The sequence below is a fragment of the Peromyscus maniculatus genome, chromosome 5 (assembly GCF_049852395.1).
Source record: "Peromyscus maniculatus bairdii isolate BWxNUB_F1_BW_parent chromosome 5, HU_Pman_BW_mat_3.1, whole genome shotgun sequence".
Classification (NCBI taxonomy): Eukaryota; Metazoa; Chordata; class Mammalia; order Rodentia; family Cricetidae; genus Peromyscus; species Peromyscus maniculatus.
In genome coordinates, this window is record NC_134856.1 from 27,066,368 (window position 1) to 27,089,802 (window position 23,435).

The 23,435-nt window shown below is 45.3% G+C and overlaps 1 protein-coding gene across 9 annotated transcripts in view; it reads right to left on the reverse strand.

Annotated features, from left to right (window-relative positions):
• Positions 1-23,435, reverse strand: part of Znf827 (zinc finger protein 827) — a 172,854-nt gene that overhangs the window by 16,953 nt on the left and 132,466 nt on the right. For all 9 annotated transcript variants that reach the window (XM_042277497.2, XM_016006182.3, XM_016006188.3 and 6 more), the window contains exon 9: positions 1,972-2,109. In XM_042277497.2, the coding sequence (XP_042133431.2) occupies positions 1,972-2,109 (138 nt within the window). The remainder of the gene's footprint in view (positions 1-1,971; positions 2,110-23,435) is intronic.

The following is a 23,435-nucleotide window of genomic DNA, read 5'->3' on the forward strand; positions in this document are numbered from 1 at the left end:
TATCAGCTAACTTCTATGCTGAAGAAAAAAAAAACCATGAGATGCCTTATTCCCCAATAATTCTCTCTTTCTCTGAAACACATCTGCCTCTGCCTCCCAAGTGCTGGGATTAAAGACATGGGCCACCACACCCGCCTCCAAAATTCTCCAGTGTCCTCTGTGGTTAGCTTTCCCTTTCTTCCCCAGAGCATACCTGCTTCCCTTAAGCAGGCATCAGGGAAGTTGTCTGGATTTAAGTGCTCTTTACTGACTCCTCAAGATGAGTGGCAAGTTCCTTTATTTTTTCTTACGATTTAGTTTCTGTGCATTGGTGTTTTGCCTGCATGTACATCTATGTGAGTGTGTGGGATCTGGACTTACAGACAGTTGTTGGTGCTGGGAATTGAACCCGGGTCCTCTGGGATAGCAACCAGTGCTCTTAATCCCTGAGCCGTTTCCACCCCCCTTTATTTTTCTATGGCTTTTGTGCTGACTTGAGCTATATCTATCTTAGGTGAAGGGATAAAGTGTTCTCATTCCTTTTAGATATCTGATACTTGCATTTTCTTTTTCTTCCCTTTTGAAAATTGATCCTAATTAAGTAGGGAATTTTACTCCTCCTCAGTTACTTGGTTACTTAAAATTTCATTTAAGTATGTTTAAAGAACAAGGCCTTAAAATCCCCACTTCTTAAAAACACGTTATCGTTTCTGTCTAACGTATGACGAAAATTTGAATTTAGTGGATTTAAAAAGATAAAAAGGTCAAAATTAATTTGTCCTATTAATATTGTCTCTGCATTTAGTTTTGCATAATTGTACAAAAAAAATCTTACTTTGAATCTTTATGTTTTTCTTTTTTTTAGATAGGGTTTGTACTCCATGCTGAGCTCAAACTACAGATGCTCCTGCCTCAGCCTCCCAAATGCTGATATTACAGGCATGTTTCAGGATACCTGGCTCTATCGTATTGATAGCTCTGATATTACAGGTGTGTTTCAGGATACCTGGCTCTATCGTATTGATAGCTCTGATATTACAGGCGTGTTTCAGCATACCCGGCTCTATCGTATTGATAGCTCTGATATTACAGGCGTGTTTCAGTATACCCGGCTCTATCATATTGATAGCTCTGATATTACAGGCGTGTTTCAGCATACCTGGCCATATCATACTGGTATATCATCTGGATGTCTTTAAAGTCTGACTTAATGTCAGGCTTTCAAAACAGCTGACTGTACTTCCTTCAGTGCTGAGGACTGACTGCTGGCCTCACATGCGCTCTACCGCTGAGCCATACTTGAGGCCCGTCACCTGCACCTTCGGAATCTTACTGATGAGGTCACCTGACCTTTTCTGCCGTCACTTGCTTTTGTTGATTATGCTACTGTTTGTTCTTTCTTTGCTTCTTGTTAATTGGTTGCCCTCCTCGTCCTGACCCTTAGAACCGACATTTGCTGTCCATTGTTACAGGTAAACAAAGACAGAAACTATCTCTCCACCACCACAGTGCCCCCCACCCCCACCCCGTGCCTGCCACCGTGAGATGAACCAGAGGAGTGTCTCCTAAGCTCTCACACACCCTGGCTGTGAACAGCTATTCTTACATAATCCTATATCACTTAGCACTCACACTTAAATCTATATTAGCACTCACACTCAAATCTAAATTAAAATCTCTTAATAAAAAGAAGTGGAAACTAAGCAGGTGGGGTTCAGCCCCAGCCTCGGAACCTTTAAGAGGCTATGAATCCATTCTTCATAGAGTTCGGGAGTTGACCTGGAGGTACTTAAATGTCTATCTGTTCTCATTAGTTCCTCTGGGAATCCAACGAGGCTTTTCAATATAGAGAAGGATTCCAGGGTCTCGTTTACACGTAACAGGCAGCACGGCCCGTGCCGGTCAGAACCGGCTAACTTTCTATCACTTCCTGTAGCGATTCGGGGTCTGGGAGGGGCCGTGGCGCGCTTGGCAGCTGTGGTCCCCACTCACCTGTGTGCAGCGAGAGGTGCCGAGTCAGGGTCTGCTGTCGGCCGAAAACTTTCCCACACACATCGCACGGAAAGAGCTGGTCATTGAACTTCCAGGAGGGCAATCCATTTCCTGCCTCAAGGACTATCTTCTCTGTCTCTGGGTGGAGAGAACAAGGCATTGTGAGGAACACAGGGCAAAAGAAATGGATGGCATTTTAGCCAACTACGAAGATGTGTTCAGAGGCTTCCCCACTAACAAGAACCAGTGGCCATCCTCATCCTCATCCCCATCAACGAAGGCTACTGGTGGGGCCCCAATGGCAAAGGGGTCCACAACCCAACAGCCGTTGGGTCTTCGGTGGTTCCTCTTACTGGTAAAGGCCAGTGTACACACACACACACACACACACACACACACACACACACACACACCTGACAGCACTCTCTTCTCTACACAGAAGGTACTCAATAAACACTTGGGTGGGTGAGAGCTGCATGATAACTTTCTAGAAATGTAGACACCTACTACGAAACAGTAAACAAAACATTTGAGAGGCCAGGTTCCAATATGAAAATAAATAGTTCCATGTCTAGAGAGAAAATATTCCACTGCTCTTTATAAAGAAAAGCTTTGCTGCCAAGTTCTGAGTTGTGCAGTCTTTAGCCAGGAGCGCATGTCAAGCCGACTCAGGGACGAGCACCACACGGTGCTCCACGCCTCCTGTCTCACCTGGGAAAACAGTGCTCCACGAGCAATCCAGATGCAGCCTTGAATGGAGTTAGCACACTTCAACATGTTCTCTTTCCAACTTAGAAAACTTTTATTTCCCATCATCGTCAATAGAATTTCCTTTTATTTCTGACCTGTGCCTCTTCTCAATGAACCACACTAGACTACACAAACATCTCATCTGAAGCCCTGTAAGAAGGCAGGTGACAGAGAGGGATGCCCGGAAGAGTGGCGTGGACACTTCCAGGGGACTGCTGTCAGTCAGCCAGTGTTTGTCCTTGACCTGACGGAGTTACTGTGGCCTTCCTGAAGCACGGCGCTACATTACAGAATGGAGTGCACATGGGGAAAATTAAATGTCACCAGGAACTTTTCCTAAGATCCAAGCAGAAGGAAGTGTCCCGAGTGCCGCTTGGAGAACACGGCAAAACCAAGTGCTTGATTTCACACAATTAGACTAAACCGTTTCCAGATACAAGTTTCTGCCCGTGTTCGGAGAAGTCAACTGGGTCAATGCACATTTGAATGAGGCTTTGCCCGGCAGTGTACTCTGAGGAAAGAAGAAACAAATGCTGCAGACTGGGAAGGGAGAGCAGGGAGAAGCCGTGGGGAAACTGGGATAATGTTTGCTGCGCAGTCCTCGCCAGCAATCCAGCCCTGATAAACACATCTATTGATTGATCTGTGTTTGTTAAAACACAGCTCTCAAGGCCTCAGGGAGAAGAAGCTAGTTTGTGTCAGGCAGGAATGCCTGACTAAGACTGTCCATAGAGCACGGGGTGAAAGGGCGTAGGGGATGGTGGGAAGGGGAAGAGAGGAGTCAGCCAGACATCTAGAGACAAGGACCACTCCTGGGTGACTGTCCTCAAGCCTGAGTGTGGGTATTTTAGCCACATAGAGATGGGAATGGTATTTCAAGTAGTTCCTTCCAAGTGTGTAATCAAATAGTGCTTTCAGGAGAGCAATAATTATAATAATAGGTGGAGGTCAAGATGGCGCAGTGTCTTCCAATGCATCCACAATAAATGAATTAATTGTGCCACAGACCCAGCACGTAGGTGCAATTAACAATGAAGACGCCTCTTAATAATTCTTCTGAGTATTAGTCATGTACTTGAGAAGCTAAAGCATCATAAAGAATTCAGCTACTTCCACAGTCTTAGAAAGCTGTGGCAACTTTGAGGACCCAGACAACTAAGCAGAGAACACACCACACAGGCACACGAGGCACCCAACGTGCCCCAGCCCCAGCCCATCTGGGTCTTAACCCCCTGGTGTCTGCACCTATGCTACAGGGACTCAAGACTAGTCTTATTTTATAGTCAGATGAATGGGGACTTCTTAGCATTAACATATTGATTAGCACAATTAATTTAATAGCATAACAATTAAGGTCCACTGATAATTCAGAGCAAAAAGTAAGGCATATATGTCTGTAAGGCTAATCTTGGTTGTCACTTGGACATTCCTGGAAAGAGGTAGCCTCAATGGAAGAGCTAGCTCTATTAGAATGGCCTGTGGCATGTCTGTGGGACATTTACTTGATTACAAATTGACATAGGAGGGCTCAGCTCCCCCTGGAGTGGTACAATCCCTAGGCAGTGAGCTTGGGCTGTACAAGAAGGCTAACTGAACATTGAGAGCAAGCCAGTAAGCAATGCTTGTCCATGGCTTCTGCTTCAAGTTCCTTCCTTGAGTTCCTGCCTAAGCCCCTCTTGATGATAGACTGTAACCCGTAAACCAAATAAGCACCCCCCTCCCCAAGTTGCTTTTGGTCAGAGTGTTTATCACAGCAATAGAGAACAAATTAGAACAGTGTTTTAACTAAACTTGAGATGTACTCTCACGATTCTCTTAGTAGAAATGCTGGCAGTCCTAAGTCAAACTGAGAAGGTTTTACAGCCTCCCAGTCACACCACGTCCCAGGTCGATTCTGGCTGAGACAATCTCTCTGGCAGACAGGATTACTGTTAACCCGACAGTCATAGTCACAACAGTCCTTTCCTGCTGTCCTCTCCCACTATGGAGGCAACTGCTGTTGGTCATGAGTTAAGAGCACTGTCCATTGAAAAGGCTTTTGCTTTCCGGATGAAAAGAAGGATACGACTGGGTGTCAGTTTTCTCTCTTTCATGCTTTGATAGTAGAGGGAATACCAGGGGCGGTGGCAGCTCTTGTGTGAATATGAAGCATGAAGAAGCAAGCCAGCTTCCAAGCATGGAGGAAGAAGGTGAGGGAAAAAACAAAACAAACAAAGCGGGCTTTGCTGTCACTGCTCAGTGGCCACGTGAAGCCAGGAGTCATTTACCACTGGATTTCTTGTTTGGTGAAGAAAATAAGGCACTGGATTTTTTAAAATTACTCATGTCATTCTTAACTGAAACCCTCTTTCACGCTCGCCCCCAGCTGCAGCATCCCTGAAGGGCACTTCATCTTCTCTCTTGACAGCAGCAAGTGTGAAGCTGGAGTAGCACATTCCCATCTTAATTATCTTTGGTTCTGCTTTAAAAGCCTTACAAGCCCCCCCCTTTTTAGATTAGTAAGGGAATTTACTTTAATTTTTTAACTGAAGCACAACATGTACCCCAAATGGAAAAGCACGTACACCAGTAACTGCACCTCAATTAGTCTCAAAGTCTCCAGACAGTTCAAACTATGGGTGTTATTTAAAAACTCCGGCTTCCTTCTTTACCCCCAGACCCCCTGGCGTTTGCTTCATTATTTTAAGTAGCAGCACAGTTATGATCTTTTTCTTTTCTTTTAGAGCAAAACTCCAGTCTAATGACAAATTCTTTCTTGCCCAGTTTCATAGGATTTTATCTCGGGCAAAAACATTTTATTTCTTTTCAGACATTTTTATTCTGATTTCTAGAATACCCTCAAATCGCTCTGTAGACTCCTGGCTACTTGGTACAATGCAGTCTCAGGCTTTCCTCTGTAACCGTTCACCTGTAGTCTTGGCCTTGAACATCACTTAGGGCTTTTTCATGTCCTTAATTAAGGCTTCTGTTTTGTTTTGTATGGTGGATGGCATGCAGCCCCTCACACATGCCAAGCTGTATCACTGAGCTGCACCCCCAGATAGGTTTTTATTTTCAGTGATGCAAACAGATGTACAGGCACAAGTATTTTTGTCTCTGCAGTGTGGCTGTGGCTGTGCAGTGTCAGTGAGATGTCCCCAGCCATCGCTACACAGTGACTTGAGGCCCCCTATTCATGATGATGAGGCCTCATTTTGCAAGATGCAATATGGCAAACTGTGCTTCTTAAGACCCACTGACCCAAAGGGATGTGTCTTATTTGATACACAGGTCATGGGCATGGGATGATCAAACCCAACAACTGTGTCTCCAAAACTGTAGACTGGGGCACAGAATATGGAGCAAGCTGAGGACCCACAGAGCCTCAAACCCAACCCCTTCATACAAAAGGACCAAATGAATCATTAATTCCAAGATCTTTCCCAACCCGAGGTGCACTTCAAGTTGCCTATGGTCAAGAAGGGTTTCCATGGTAACCATGTTTCCACTCTACCTCAAACCTTCATTCAAGAAGGAACCTGAATTTTCATCTTGTTTAAGTCTCTTTTCTTAGATGAAAGAAAACCAAGGCCCAGAGAAAGCAAGTGACTTCCCTAGGCCGTCTTGTTAGTGGCTCAGAGAACCAGACTTCCCCATATCTCATCTTTGCTCCTCCAAGCCACAGGAAGCCAACTCAAAACCCTATAACAAACAAAAGGATTTTCTCCTCCCCCCGTTCCTTGGCTGTGCATTTAATATTCTTAGTTACAAGTGAACACATCCCAAGTTGGCAACAATTCAAACACTAGGATTTCTTCTACCTCCTTTCTTAAAAGGGCCAGCCTCGGATGTTCCAGGCACAGAGCATGAGGGCCTACAGCAAGCCATAAGTCAGCATCAAGGAGCATTGACAGGACAGTCAGATGGGTGCATCCTAAAAGTCAAGCCTTCTCTTCATGTCAAGTAAGTCATCCTGAAAAATCCCTTGGGCCTTTGGTTGCTACGCAGGGAGACTGTGGTAATAAACACATTTAAGGCATCATCACTCTCAAAACAAGGGGGATAAAGAGGAGGACTTGAGTTTGCCTCATTAAGTTCTTTGGCCTTCTGTCTGGAGCATGGCATGGCTTTGCTGGGGGAGAAAAGCTATGTTCTTTGACGGATTGACCCTCCCCAGAAACCATCACTCCACCTGATTGGGCAAGAGAAATGCTGGGAGAAGGGGGCTGTATATGGACAAAGCTGGACAACATGAGCTCAGTTCATAAATAACTGTTCACATCAGCCAAAGCCAGACTGGCTGGCTCATCTCTGGAGAACAGGGTCTGGGGCCACCTGTGTTTTCTTTCCATCCTGACACATGGAGTCTCGATCAGTTCAGCTGAAAAGTTTTGAGACATAACTCAAAAGTGGAATTCTGGGCTTCTCTAGACTCCTCATAGATGGAAACCAATGAGTCAGGTTGTATTCCAGGAAGGCCATGGCACTTTCTGGTCAGGCCCAATTCACCTGGCTCTCTCCTCTAGCTTAAATCAAGCTCTCACCTGCTGCCAAGGAAGTTCCCAGCCTTCAGGGCTATGCCTCTTGAGGCTGATTATCATCAAGTAAGTGCTGGAAGGTCTTCTACATCCTGGAAAAAATCTGTAAGGGTCTTTTTTCATCTTAGAACCAGTATCTGCTCCTTTGGCTCAGACGACTGAGCTTGGAGCCTCAGGACTGGACTAGGACAGTGGCCACAATGCAAGTGTCTAGCTGGCTTTCATATCCTGTGCCACCAAGTCATGAACCACTAGTGGCCCTGGGCAAGACCTCACAGCTGTTGCTCCTGGCTGCCCCTAACAGACTTACTAGGTTCCCTATGACTGACTCACTGTGGCTCTCCAAGTGACCAATTTCTCCTGTAAGACCACTTCAAATACTCTCTCAAGTAGTATTTATTTATCTATCTGCTGGTCAAGACATCCATTCAACAAACTATTAGGATAGCAGAATTTAGCAAAGGTTTGTCAACCTGTGACCAACTACAAGCATTGGGTGCAGATTCTAAAGTATGGCACAGTTCACTGCCTTGGTCTTCTTTGGGTCTTTTGGAGAACATAAATGCTTAAACAAACTACAAAATAAAGCTTTATTTAAATACTTTTGTGTTGTCATTTATTTTTGCTCTTCTGGGGGGCCCACCACCCAGCTCCCAAATAAATCACACAAGGAGGCTTATACTTAATTATAAATGCCTGGCCTTAGCTTGGCTTGTTTCTTGCCAGCTTTCCTAAACTTAGAACTATCCCGTCTACCTTTTGCCTCTGGGCTTTCCCCCTTCTTTTACTTCTGTAAATCTTACTCTTACTCTGTGGCTGCCTGTGTAGCTAGGTGGCTGCCCCTGATGTCCTCCTCCTTCTCTGGCTGCTGCTCTCTCCTTTCCTCCCAAATTTCTCCTTCTATTTATACTCTCTGTCTGCCTTGTTATTGGCCGTTCAGCTCTTTATTAGACCATCAGGTGTTTTAGACAGGCACAGTAACACAGCTTCACAGAGTTAGACAAACACAACATAAACAAAAGTAACACACCTTAAAATAATATTCTACACCACTTCTGGAAGATGCATGTATGAAAGATTGAAACCTAGCATGCAAGTCTCCAAAGCTGTCCAGGACATTCATCCATGTTGGGAGGGAGTGCTATTAAACTGGAACATTAGAAAGTAGAGGCCCGCCCACCCTCAGACCAGCTCCTTCATCTACATGGAGGCAATATGGAGCATTGATTCTAAGACCTCTCTCACCCAAGTGTATCTAGCACATTATATACAATTAAGAAGGGCCCAACAGGACCTGACCATCTTGCCTCAAACCTTGGTTCAAGCAGGAGTCTTACCGTCTGATTCAGTGTTAAACTTGTGCACATAAGGACACGGCTGAGAGAGCCCAGATGACTGGTGCCTGTTGGTTGACAAGTGGCTTGGGGTGCAGAGGCCTCTTTGAACTATGGCCTCATTCAAGCTCCCAGATGCTGTAAGAAGCCAATGTCAAAGTCCACTAAAGCCAGGATTTGAGCACTTGGGTCTTAGCAAACTGCTACCCTTTAGGATCAACCCAGGAAAGCTGGTTGCTGTGGTGTTTTGTCTTTTTTTGTTTGTTTCTTTTTTTGAGATTGGGCCTCATCTGTTGGTTGGAACTCATTATGCAGTCCAGACTGACCTCAAATGCCTGACGTGTAACACCCCCGCTTCAAGCTTCCTAAGTGCTGGGATTACAGACATGAGCCACAACACCTAGCTCAGATGGGATTGGCTGCTTAGTACTGGGCCAATAGTTAGCTTCAATAAATACTCACTGATTGACTACTATCTGTTAAATCAGGGAGGACATATGTGTTTTCTAGACCTGGTCCCCTCTACACAAGTCACTTCAAAGTAATGGGAGAAAATTCAAGCTTGAATCTTCTGCTAACAGACAATGCCTGGGACCAGGAACTTCTATTTCCAAGGCAGCTGAATCATGTGGAGCTTGACTACTGCATGGGAAACTTCTCTAGACGTCTAGACAGAGTCATTGCTAGAACCTAGGCCAACTCTGCCTGCTCTGCTTCTATATAACTTAACTTGGAAAAAAGAAATCCATGAATGAAAACGTTGATATTGATTCTTTATTTTCCTCTACTTGACAGTTCTTAATAACTGCTCAATAAATAAACAAGCCAGTCGCATCACACATTCATGTCTGTTGTGTTAAGCAGACACCTAATTACACTGCAGCATGGAAACAAACTATTCTCAGGTTGACAGGTCTTCGGGTATTGTTACTCTTCATAACGATGGTGGCAGGATTTAAATTCTCAGCAAATGCTCTCAGCATGTCCCAATATTGAGGACATTAAAATCTTAGGTGGGAAACCACCAAGCCTGGAAGTTGTATCATTTTTTTCTTTTTGAGGGGAGTTTGGGATGGGAGTGGGAGGCCTGGCAGACACTAATAAGTATTCAATACTGAGCAGAATTCCCCCCCCCCCTTTTTAAGGGTAGCAGCATTCCCAGCTCCAGGCACACACCTTTCCGTCCAACTTCCCCTGCTCTGAGAGGCTAGTGTAGAACCCAGTTCTGGTCGAGGAAGTGGGAGTTCTTGCTGAGAGTGTCTTTGACGCTCTCACTACCCATAATCCTCAAAGGCAGTCAAAGTCTTTTGCCTTTGACCCTGGGTATCTCCCCTGATGCCAGCAGGTGGAGCAGTGTCCTTCAGCCATGAAGATGAAAACCCCTGATAAGGGGGAAGAACACAATGCCAGAAGACTGAGTACTCGATGCACACTGTCTGTCTCTGACTTCGTTAGGTAAAACAGATCCATGTTCAGTATGCCTCTGAGTTAAGCTGCGCACACTTCTAACAGTGACTCCACTGGGCAGCTGACTTTCACGATGCAAACATTAGGGCTTGTTAAACAGTGCACCAAGGAGGCAACACATGACCGAAACAATGCTTACATTACGGAGGAGTCACCATTGTCCTAGGCCCCATACTGTACGCTTTCCACATTGCATCTAACCTCACGAAGCACTGTACCTAAGACATCCGTGTTAGACCTACCATTTGAAAGGAAAAGCATCAGCCCGCTCAGGGTGGCTGAGTTGAAGGTCACCTAGCTAGTGGCTGCCAATCTCTCTCACTCAAAAGCCCATTCATTGCATTATACTGTAAGACCACAGAGGAAAAGTCTAACAACTTCAATTTATTGCACCAGAGAAATCTGCTACAGCAATCTAATTTAGTTCCATTTTAAAGTTTCCTGTGAGCACTAACCATAGAGGCTTCTAACCAGGTGCCTCATGTCTGCAATGCCGGTACTAGAAGACTAAGGCAGAAGGCAAGGCATGAGTTAAGAGCAGCTTGGGCTAAGAGTGAGACCTTATCTGAGAAAATAAAAGAAGAAAGGAAGGGAGGAGAGGTTGGGGGAGGAAGAGCCATTGCCAAGGCCTCTGTGAATACATTAGTTAAGAAGGCATTACTGGAGCCACCCAAACACTTCCTCCAGGGCCTGCTTAGAGAGAGAGAGACAGAGAGAGAGAGAGAGAGAGAGAGAGAGAGAGAGAGAGAGAGAGAGAGAGAGAGAGAGAGAGAGAGAGAGAGAGAGAACTCCATCCTTATCTTTTCTCTACCCATCCTTTCTGCTGTCTGCCGCCTCTCCAGCCACTTCCCAGGTCTTACATCAGATGTGCAGTATAAGCTACACTATAGTTTGGAATCTTAAATGTCCTTGTGTTAGGCCTGGTCCTTAGCCTGCCGTCACTGGGAGGTGATGAAATGTTTGAGGCAGCCCACTCAGAAGCCGTCACGTCACTGGAGGTGTGCCCTTGCAGGGGGCGGGTCTCTCGGCTTCTGTGGCTTTGCACTGCCTCCATCTCCTGGTGTGAGGTACCTTCTTCCCCTCAACAGAGGTGTCAATAAGGGTCTGGCCAATCATAGGACAGAACCTTCTCACTCTGAGCTCAGACAAGCCTTGTCTCCTCATAAAGAGGTTTTTGCTGTAGAAACAGAAAGTTAATTGATACACCATCTATAAAAATGGTTGCTCTGGCCAAAGATCAGTGGGTAAAGGCACTTCTGCATGTCTGGTGACATGAGTTCAATCCCCGCTACCGACATTACAGGAGAGAACAACTCCCAAAAGTTGCCCACTGACCTCGAGACATGCACCCTGGCACATGTGTGAATTCACATGCATGAAAAAGTAAATGTTGTGAAACATTAAAACAAAAAATTCTGACTCATGCCTATAATCCTAGCTCTTGGAATACCATGGCAGGAGGATGGCTGTGAGGTCTGGACCAGTTTGCCTGTCTCGGCATAGTGACTTCTAGGTCAGCTTAGGCTACTGAGTGACAGGTTGCCTTAACACTCACCCCTCACCCTGACCCAAATTCTGAGCACCGATTAGCAAACTTTAGTGAAAAGGTTTTCTTCAGGTCCACTTGTATCTGCCTGAGAGACATGGCACTGACTATTTTTTCAACTTTTCCCAGAGAGAGAGAGAAAGTGAGACACAGCCAAACAAATTCCAGCCTGCTGTGACTACAGCGAGTCTCTGAAAACCATGAACTCCAAACCTTCTCTTCCATGGTTACTGGAACATTTGGGAAGGTAGAAGAACATCCTGAGGGAACACATCACCATCATCTAAATCATCAGGGGAGTTTCCCTGCTCCTCACTGATTGAGGGGCTGTATGAAAATACAGACTGAATGAATAAATGAGGGATAAGTAAAAGCAGCCACTGTTTAACAATGAAGGTCTAGGCTAAGGCTGCGCCTCGATGGTGGAGCACTGGGTTATCATATGCAAGGCCTTGGGTCTGAGATCCAGCACGGCAAAATACAAATACATTATAAGTTATTGTATAATCTGAAATTATCATATTATAAAATATCTTGTACATGAATAAGATTTTAATGCTTCTTTGCTCTCTAAATTATACTCCATGCTAAATATCCTACCAACATTCAGATACTTCCTGATCTGTTTTATGATTCATGTCACAGTCATAAATATTACTGAAGTGAGCCTTCAGAGGTCAAGTGGACCTCACTGAGGTTAGAATCCACTGGAATTCTCAATGATTTTGTCTTCTTTTCTTAGTGACAAGCCTTGATCCTACCAACGGCTCCTTCAAAGGTTTCCAAATACTGGCAAAGCCTTACCAGCTCCGGATGCAGGGTTCCTGTGTCTAACCTGCTGAGTTTACTTCTGCCTTCTGAAGTGACAGAAACCAGCCATCTGACGGGCCTTTGGCGCTGGCACACGCAGCACCCCTCTTAGCTTAGGGGAGATCTGGCGTTCGAAGGCACACTGAGCACAAATGGGGCGTCTTGGAACATCCTCTAAGGACTCCTGGACAACTGTGTCTGCGTTACTTCAAAACTCTGCTTTCCCAGAGTGTAAGTCCATTTAAAAAAGCAAGCTCAGACAGCTTCCATACTCAAGTCTGCATCATAGTGAGCAGAATGCAGTTTCTGTGCCCACCTCAACAAAACCCACAATGATCAAAGATCCAAGCCACCAATTCTTTACCCTTTTCCTAGTATGCCCACCTTGCCCCTTCTTGCAAGGTGTCCTCTCCTCCCTATTAGCATTCCCTTAACCTCACTTCAGGTTTCTCTTGGATTGTGTCTGGGAAAGCCTTAGGGGAGAACTCCTTAACCTTAAACCCAAGAACCTAGGCACATCTTCAGTTCTCTAAGAACACAAATGATTAGCATTTCAAAGGGACAAGCAAGCAGCTGTGTGTCCCCAGCCTCCTGCTGTGCTTATCCAACCACTGAGGATTCTAGGACCCCAGTCAGAATGACTATCATTAAGCACTCCAAGGCAACATGCCACAGAGAGATGCTCCTATATCTATGTTCTCTGCAGTACTATTCACCGGAGTCAGTCATGGAATCAGCTTACTTGTCTGTCTACAGATGAATGGATGAAGAATATATGGTGTACACACAATGGAATTTTTTTCCACTGTAATGAACCAAGTAGTAGCCTGTAATAAAAATGATGTATATTGAAAAAAAAAAAAGCAAGCTCAGGGGATTGACAGCCCCACCCCACAAGACAGAGCTCTGCATAGCCCTGGAACTCCATCTGTAGCCCAGGCTGGCCTCGAACTCAAAGATCAGCCTGCTCCTGCCTCTGACTGCTGGGATTAAAGGCACACGCCACCCCCTCTCCCTCCCCCCCCCCCCCCCCGAGACGTCTCTTTATCCAAGGAATATTTATTGTGCTTTTTGTTCTAAAATTAATTTGTCTTTTTTTATTTGGAAAAAATACAACAAAAATCTGTACTTTTATCACTTAAAAAAAAAAACCCAACCACATTTTAAAAAAAAATCTTGACTCTGAAATATTGTTTATTTGATTAAGCAGACTGTTTTCATATGGTGGGAATTTCTGTTAGCTGGCTTATTTAACTACTCCCCAGGTGGGGAGTCACAGACACAGACTGGGGAATTCTGGTCTTTGTTCCTTTGGCCAGAGACTGATGACTTAGTGGTAACAAAGTGGATGCTCCAGCTCTGGAGATGGAAGTACCAAATAAAGGCAGAAGGGCCTGGTGAGGACCTGCTTCTCAGCTGGGCTCAGGGCAGAGCAGTGAAGGGCTGAGGGCACTAATCTCGTTCCTGCATGCCTCATCCCACGACCTGACCATTCCCAATACCTCATCCTCTAACCCTCAACGTGGGAGGAAGATTTCAGACTATGAATCCGGGGAGGTCACAGAGACATTGCTAGGCAGGAGGTGAGACAAGAGACTGCCAGCAATTTCCTAGGAAAGTATGACCTAATGAGTGGCCACATCAATAACTTCTCACCAAGAATAGTAATCTGGATAACTTGCCTGTTTTCTATTCATGTGTTTTGTTACATTTTTATTTACTGTATGTTCAAGTGTGGCACGTGAGTACCACAGTATACGGTGGAAGTCAGAGGACTTGCAGCAGTTGGCTCTCTTCCCGTCATGTGGTTCCCAGGGACTGAGCTCAGGTCACCAGGCTTGGTGGTAAGCACCTTTACCCACACTTAGCCATCTCACTGCCCCCTGAACACTTTTTGCAATAAGGGGAAAGTTATGGGTGTAGATGAAGGTGAAGTGGGACAAACAGTTAAAACTTATTTTCTTCAGGATGCCACACTAAAGGAAAGAGTTTTTGCTACAGTTTTATTTAATTTTCATAAGAGCACAGAAAGACTGGGCTCAGTATTGTCTCATTCTATAGATGAGAAAAATCACAGCTCCGAACGATGAAGGAGTTAGCTTGCTCCCATTTAGCAGGTAAGACAGAAAGCTGAGACTTGAACCTGGGATGCTCCACTAGGAAAAATGCATATTCCACAGCTTCTCCTGTACCTGGGTGTGTTAATCCTCTCAGAAACAACTGTCAAGTAGAAACGGCTGCTGGCTGCTGGCTGCTGGCCAGGAGGCTCTTCTATACTGGTGACCTTACTTGGACCTGGTGTTAAAAAGGTCAGTGCCACATGCTTATTTTTCCTCTTTCTTAGGTGGCAAGTAGCACTGTATTCCGTGGCCTTGGCTCAAAACACAACTATGGGGAGCCTTGAACATTATATAACCGGTGCCCCTGTTGAGTGGAGTACAGTTAGAACAGGAAGCTCTGGTGTAGATGTAATTGTATTCTAAATGCATACCCTATTAGCAAGGAGTTTTGAAGGAGCTTAGAAATGACTGTCAGGGCTCTGCCACGATCAATACAATGAATGAAAAATCAGAGCCATTTCTTTTTAATCATTTTGGGACTGGGCAAGAGTAACAAGTAGATTTTTGGCTCATGTAACAGAAATGTAAATGCCCAACAGCCTGGGACATTTTTAAGTAACAGATAATCTATGGTTCAAGCACACAGCAGCTAAACAAAATGAGAAGCATGTATCACTTTTGAAAAGCATTGTCTTCCAATTTCAATTCTCAAATTGAAAAGGAAACCAAATAAAAGTCACAAAAAAAATTGATGTAGTTGAGTGTGATCATTAATGCCTGTAACTGAAGCATGTGGGAGGTGAGTCTGGAGGACTCTGAGTTCAAGGCCAGTCTGAGCTACTCTACACACAAAAAAATTCTATGAAATCAGTAGTTTGTTTACCAAATAAGATACTAGAAATATCAAATAATAAATTGGAGACATGAAAGGACTCTTCTCTCTCTGAGGGAAAGGCAATGTGTTATTTTTTGAGAGGGTCTCATGTAGCCAGGCCATCATGCTCTTGAACGTGCTATGTAGCAGATGAGGACACCTGTTATGGAATATTACCTTAACTATGTAAAGGTGTGCTACATTTGTTTATGTTTCAGAATACTACTTTAACTATGTAAAGGTGTGCTACATTTGTTTATGTTTCAGAATACTACTTTAACTATGAAAAGGTGTTACATTTGTTTAACTATGTAAAGATGTGTTGCTGTTTTACCTTGCCTGCCTAAGGCGCCTGATTGTGTAATAAAAAGCTGAATTGCCAATAGCTAGGCAGAGGAGGGACAGGCAGGGCTGGCAGGCAGAAAGAATAAGTAGGAGGAGGAATTAGGATGGGGGAGGTGAAAGAAGGAGAGGGAGATGCCCGGGGCCAGCCATGAAGCCACCAGCCAGCCAGACATGAGGAAGCAGGACAGCAGGACATACAGAAGAAAAGAAAGGTAAAAAGCCCCAAGGCAAAATGAAGAGAAACAGGCTAATTTAAGTTTAAAAAGCTAGCTGTGGTGGTTTGAAAGAAAATGGCCCCCAAAGGGAGTGGCACTATTAGGAAGTGTGGCCCTGTTGGAGGTGTGGTCTTGTTGGAGGAAGTGTGTCACTGTGGGGGCGGGCTTTGAGGTCTCTTTTCTCAAGCTTCACTCAGTGTGACAGTCAGTCGACTTCCTGCTGCCTTTTGGTCAAGATGTAGGCAACACCACATCTGCCCACATGCTGTCATGATGACAGTGGACTAAATCTCTGAAACAGTAAGTGAGCACTCCAATTCAATGTTTACTTTGTAAGAGTTGCCGTGGTCACGGTGTCTCTTCACAACAATAAAAAACCTAACTGAGACACTAGCCAAAAACAAGCCTAAGCTAAGATGAAGTATTCATAACCATAAGTCTCTGTGTCATGATTTGGGGGACGGCAGTCTGAGAAAGCCTGCTACAGACACCCTTGAACTTCTGATCCTCCTGCCTCCCCTCCTGAGCACTGGGTTTAAAGGTATGCACCATTTGTGGTGCTGGGGATTGAAATGAGGGCTTCATGCATGCTAGGCAAGCTCTCTACCAACTGGGCGCGTTCCCAGCCCCATAAATCCAATACATTCTAATTATGTCCTCTGTTCATATTTTTTTCTTACATATTTTAACTGCTTGTCTTTGGAAACTTTTTTCCTTTCCTCTCCTTTTATGAGATCATATAAGACAATAAAGACTTGTGATTTGCTTAAAATTTCTCTAGTTACAAGCAAGAGAGAAAAGACACATTGATGTGTGATATGTAAATTAATGTAAATAATTTCCCACAGATGAGTCTGAGGGGTGGCTAACTTTCTGTTCTGTAACAGGAACTCTCTACCTTTGATAGCAAAGGTTCAGCATCCTTTGGAGACTATCTCAATGGAATCTCTACTTCATCCTCTATGGACTAGGGAGCACTGGGGAAAAGGTACATTATTCTCTAGTTTGTAGACAATTTGTGGTGTGTAAGAGCTAACTGCCTGACTAAAGTTGCATGGTGAAGTCTGGCTGGTCTGGAACACGGCCACCCGCCATGTCCTGCTTCCCCAGATGCTGAGTTCAGATTAATCACACTACGTTTCAAGAGCTTTGCATAATGAATCAGTCTTCAAACCACTCACTGCACTATGAAGCATTGGACTAATGGGAACAGATATCACTGTGAGAATAGTTTTCTGTTATTTCCCAGTTTGGGTATGTCCACATTTGTAACCTTCATGGTGCACGGATAAAGATTTTTGCACCAATATTAATATAGGAACTCACAAATAGCTCTAGAGTCGGATCACTGCCATGTTCTCATTTCAACAGTGTGTGGCTAATTCTGCAGCAGATGAATTTACGTCTAGGTTCTGTTGGTGTCTCCTGGGTTGAAAATGTGGCCACAACCTAATCTTACAGGAGACAATGCCAAGTAAAACTCTTAGAGATATCCCATCGATGTTTCATACTTTAAAAAGCTCCCATATAACCAACACCTATAAAGGCCAGCAGAAAGGATTTTTGACTCTTCAATATCCAGAGGTGTATGTGTGTGTGCATGTGGGTGAGTGTGCATGTATGGCTGCAGAACAGAGGTCGATGTCATGTGTCTTCCTTAATCACACTGCAGCTTACTTTTAAATAATATTCCTATTAATTATTTGAGTATTTCACTCTGTGTATTTTGGTTATATTCATCCCTCCCTCCACTTATTTGTTGAGACAACAGTGTCTGTGGACTAGCTTGACTCACAAGCTCTGGGTATCGACCTGTCTGTTCTGGGGATCTGAATTCAGATCTTCACACTGGCACAGCAGGCACTTTACCAACTGAGATATCTGCCCAACCCCCAATCCATGGAGCTGTTAAAGTAATCAGCAGCACCCATAGCAGAACAGAACCCTGAATAACTTCAGATCCCAAACACTGGCCACCATGAGCCACACAGCCAGTGTGCGGTGGTGACTTTTCCCAAAGTGCAGGTTTAACCAAAAAGGCAAGAAATGTGACTCAGACTAGGTCTGTTGGCCGTGTGTGCTGCCACAGGATGGCGACCTTGCACTCAGCTGCCCCGCCCTCTTGCACTGACGTCTAAACACGTCACTCCACTCCTTAGGCAGCAGGTCCTCCTAAGCCCGTCTCTTGCCCTGAGTGACAGAGTGAGGAAAAGCTAAATCGTGTGCTGGGTGAAGCACAGAAAGGGAGGTGAGAGCCCTGGAAACAGATCTGAAACTCTCTGAGAATCTGCACTTACTGTAGGTGTCTTACTGATGGAGTCTCTAATGAGGCTCCTACCTTCCTCTCCTTGAGTATAATTCAGGGCCAGTGGTTAATAAATCATATAAAAATATACAGAAAAGAGTTAGTCTGTTAGCTAGGCCTGATGGCACAGGCCTGTAACCTCAGCTACTAAGAAGACCGAGGCAGGGGGATCTCAAGTTCAAGATCTGCTTCGGCTACACAGTGAATTCAAGGCCAATGTGGAATATTTAGTGACCTAGTCTCAAAGAAAAAGGTAAAAAGAGGGCCAGAGAGATAGATGAGTCAGTATAGTGTTTGCCTAGCATGCATTGGACAGTCGAGTTAAACAAAACAAACAATGGGTCGTCATCAATTCTGGCTCATGTCTGCATTGGAGATAAAATGGCCTATCAGATGCAACATTGAGCTCCAAAGTGAATGCACAGATCACTCCTTTGGTTCTCAGCATTGATCCTGTTGAAAGAATGTAAGTGTCCCCAAATTCTTTAAACTGGGAAGGATGCAATCATTTAATTCCAGTGTTCAAGTTAGTTATTTTCGTTAATTTGAATTGGGATGGCCAATTCATCAATTTGGGAAGAGAGATGTCAACTGAGAAACTGGCCTGTGGGACATTTTCTAGATTTCTAGGCAGTGGCTCCCCTAGGAGGTAGTCCCGGGTAGTGTAAGAAAGGGGGCTGGAGCAGCAAGTGAGCAGCATCCTTCCCTGGTCTTTTCTTCAGCTCCTGCTGCCAGGTTCTGGCTTGTAGGTCCTGCACTGACTTGCCTCAGTGATAAACTGTGACCTGGGAGTTAGCATATGAAATTAACCCTTTCCTCCCCCAAGTTGGTTTCGGTCAGTGTTTTATCCCGGCAACAGAGAAGTACAAGAGGACACACAGGTATTACCACTTGCTACTTGGGGAAAAGAATTACTTCATTTCTCTGATTCCATTATGAACTTGAAAGGAAGCTCTCTACTCTTACAAGTGGAGGCCAATTTCAGAATGAGTGTTCCCCGAACAAAAAGGATTTATGCAGGCATATTTTCACTTGTGCACGCATGTAGGGTGTACAGGAAGCTGGGATGCAAGAGGCAGACGTGAAGACCACAGGGTGTCTACTGGGGGTGTCTTCCCTGGGTCTTGTCAAGTTAGGCACAGCCAGGGGCACAGCATTAAAGCACTGATCTCCAGCCTGTGGTTTTGAGCTGCCTAATTTTAGGACCACAACTGCCAATCGATGGAGCTCTAGTAGAATTTAAAACCCCAGAGCAAAAAATAGGGGTCCTCGAGGGTTCTTCCCCCCAAAAATGTATCCCATTCAAAGAGGATCTGAGCCACTCTATTGAAGAAAGCCTGCAGACCAAGGCCGGCTGCAAGCATGGACCCCGCTCTCACACTTGGTGCCCTTAGGTGGAACTGCCTTAGAAAGCCTCAGCTGATCTTTCCTTGTACTTTTCCTACTGCCCTTACATAACACCAACCAGAGGACGAACTTCCTATGAGTTACAGCTGCTCACCTGCCACTCAGTGAAGCCTTACACTGGGGATATGGTGAATTTGAACTTTAAGATGACTGACAGCTGCCTCCTGAAAGCCTTCACCTTCTCCTTGGTATTCCTCTATCAGGGTAAGGCAGCTGGTCCTTAATCCCACCTGTTCCTTCCATGCCTGTGTCTCTCCTGTATCGTTAGCTCCAAAGGGGAGAGAGAGGATGGGCTTTTTCTCCTGTGTGGAAAGACAAGAGTCCATGGTACCAAGGGAAGCGGTTTCTTCTGGAATCTGTATTGCATTCTTGTTAGGACTCACCTGCCACACCATGATCACAATCAGAGCTAGCACAGCAAGGATTATGAACCAAGTCTGTCTACACAACGTCCACTTTTAAATGGCGGTCTGTAATATCTTTCTGTTAAAAAATAGTGCTGGCAGAGGCAGTCAGATCTCTGAGTTCGAGGCCTGCCTGGTCTACAGAGCAATTTCCAGAACAGACAGGGCTACAAAGAGAAACCCTTTGTCTTGAAAAACCAAATAAATAAATAAGTAAATAGAACAAAAAAAAAGCCAGGAACCATTATAATGGGTTACATGGTTCTTCCTAATTGATTTTGAGGTTAAATGGAATTAGAATCATCTTATTAAATTTTATGTCATGAATACCAAACAGACATTGAGAAATTGTGGGGAAGATGGGGTGAGATTTTAAGAGCTAACCCTGACTGGGGGGAAGTTCTGACAACCTCTCTCAGGTTGTTAGAGGACATTGTGTTAATTTTGGACCTGCTGTGAGAAACTTTTTGAGAAAAGATCCCAGATAAGGTTTGTGGACCGAGAAGGCAGGGCTGCCCCGTGGAGCTCATCTCCGTAACAGAGCACGCTAACATATCTATGGGAGAACACGTTTCAGGAGTTAGACCGTCCATGTCATCAGTACCGTGTGTCCTCGACACGGTGTGCATGTGGGTTTGCCGCTTTAGAGACCGTCTAAACCAGCCAGGCCGCTCTTAGAGCTGAGGAGGCAGGACACGGTCTTGCAGGGTATGCTACATGGTGCCGAAGTCTTAAACACCAAATGCTAGTCTTCTGTTGCTGTAAAAAACACCCTGACCAAGGCAACTGAGAGAAGACAGTCTATTCGAGTTTATGGGTCCAGCCGTCATGGTGGGAAGTGTGGCAGTGGCAACAGGTGCCGAGAGCTCACACCCTTTATTATAAGCACAGGACAGACAGACGGAGCAAACTGGAAGTGACAAGACCATGACACCCACCCCAGTGACATACTCCTTCTAGCATGGCTGCACCTAACCCCCCACCCCCAAGCATTGCCACTAACTGGAGGCCACATGTTCTAGCTGAGCCTATGGGGCACATTCTCTCCCAAGCCACAACACATGTCAGAACTGAGACTGTGACCACCATTTGTACGTCTTCAAAACTGCATTTTATCCCCTAAGAATTCTTAAATGTCCTTACTGAGGAGTAAAGGGAGAATGACCTTGACTGGCGAGATGGGTCAGTGGGTAATTGTGCTTGCTGTCAAGCTTGACAACCTGAGTTGGATCCCTGGGCCAGAAATTCCTGGCACTTGGTCAGAGAGAGACAACTGTGTGGCCAGCCATTTGAAGCCGTTGAGGCAGCTGTAGCGTCACGATTTGCATTGTGTTCCTTTGTGTCCACCCACGTGGTTCTGAGGTAGGAGCTGGCAGGCAAAGGTTTGGGAGCCAGCACAAATCCCCGCCCAGTGCAACTCAGCATCAGCTGAGTTCAAATCAGAGCTCTAGTTTGGCTAGTTTACTGGGGATTCAGATGGCAGTAGCAGCTACCACACAAAATTAATTCAAAGCAACAACAAATATTGGAGACTCAAAAAACCAAATGAAATCTACAGGCATCCATTTGCCTAGTAAGTTAAGGCTCGACTGAGTTGATATGAAATGCACTAGCCAGGGGCCTAAATCGCCCCACAATGACATTGATCGTGCTTGGTACAGCTCACTACGGTGGCGCTGCTTGAGTACATCCCGAGAGCTCACCATCCTACAACCCCGCAGCGGCAGTGGCATCAGTAGCAATGTATCCACCTGGGGGCCCAGCAGATTCTGCTGCTCAGGTTAACCTAAGGGTGGAACAACAAGCCAGTGCAGATGCTGCCAGTGCAAATGTTGCCAGTGCAGATGCCGTCACAGCCTGGGAACCCCACCCTGGCCAACGGCCAGCAGGAATTGTTAATCAGGCTATGAGTTCCTGACCCTGAATTAATCCAAACAAGTTATTTCCACCTGAGGCAAAGCTAGAGGCCCTCGGACACCCAGGCATTGCTTCTTTAGTAAAGGACCCTTGACTTGCAGCTGAGCCCATGGCTGTGACAAGCTTGCCAGCATCTCTAAGAGCCAGTTGTAGCCAAGCGACCAAGCTCCAGGCAACTGGACTATCAGAAGTGTTATATGTGACGTCTAGGTCAAAGCTTCTTACGGAGGGTCACGACCTGACGTGGGGTAGGGCAACTGAGGGGCCTGCAAAAGATTCAGCAACAGTCGAAGGTTTCTGGACACACAACACAGAACCTCATTCCAACTCAGCCCCACCCCGAGGGATGAAGCCGAAATGTTTCTCACAGCACACCCTCCGTGCTGCGCCATGTGACTTCACTGCAGCCTTGGTTCTGAACCGACACCGTTCACACTTCCCGCTGTAAGCGATGTCACACCAGGAAATGCCAGCTAACGCCGCCGCCTGCAGCGCCTCGGCTCACATTCCGGACAAATGGCACTGTTTGTTTGTTTTTCCTCTATGTACAAACTTTCCTGTTTTTACGGAAACAGTGGTTTAACTCCACAAAACAAAGATTTTTAGTTCTTCCTTGGATCATTCCTCAGTGTGTAATTATGAAATTAGTGTACCGTGGTATTTCGTTGTATTAAACGAACAAGCACACCCACCCGGATAGTATGCACATTTGCTTCCATCCTTAAATGGAAACATTATATGTGTACCAGTGAATTGTTCAAGATAAATTTCTTCATGATTATTATCAGTGAACACTTGATTTATTGTGTACTCATATACTAGAGGTCATGTAAAAATTCCTCAGGCAAAAGGTACTGTGAGTGGGAAAGTTTAGGAAGCCCTGCTCTAAGCTATGCCCTTAAAAGGAAGGTTATGGCCTCACTGGCTTCTTTTTCCTTTCTTGTGTGCAGACTCTGCAGTGCTGAGGGGGGCTGGAGCAGCCACGCCACACTGGGAGGTGAAGTGGCCCGCCAAGGACGGTGCCTCGGCCGGGACTCCGTACTCTGGGTGCTAACTCAAAGAGAAATTACACCTTATTCAAGCCACGGTTCCAGTGTTTTAATAGCCACCGCATCGTCACTGTGACTCGCACGTCCAACCCTTTAACCCCTGGAAGTGTGTTCAGTTGGGTAGTTTCCAGGGAGCAGGGTGCCTGATGAGGCGTTGTTCTCTGTTTCTCGAGATTTTACTGGGAGTTCATGAGCAACACGCTGTCCTAAGTAGCTAGTCCTATTTAGGTCATTGTTACACTAACTAGTATCACAACTGCCTGGTGAATTATTTGTCCGTCCACCCACCCACCCATCCATCCATCCTAGACAGAGTGAGTCTCATGTAGCCCAGGCTGGTCTTGAACGTGACACATTAGCTGAGGGTAACCCGGAATGCCCCACTTTCTGGCTTTCATCTCACAAGTGCTGGGATCATAGATGTGCTCACATACCTGGTTTATGTCATGACAGAAATTAAATAT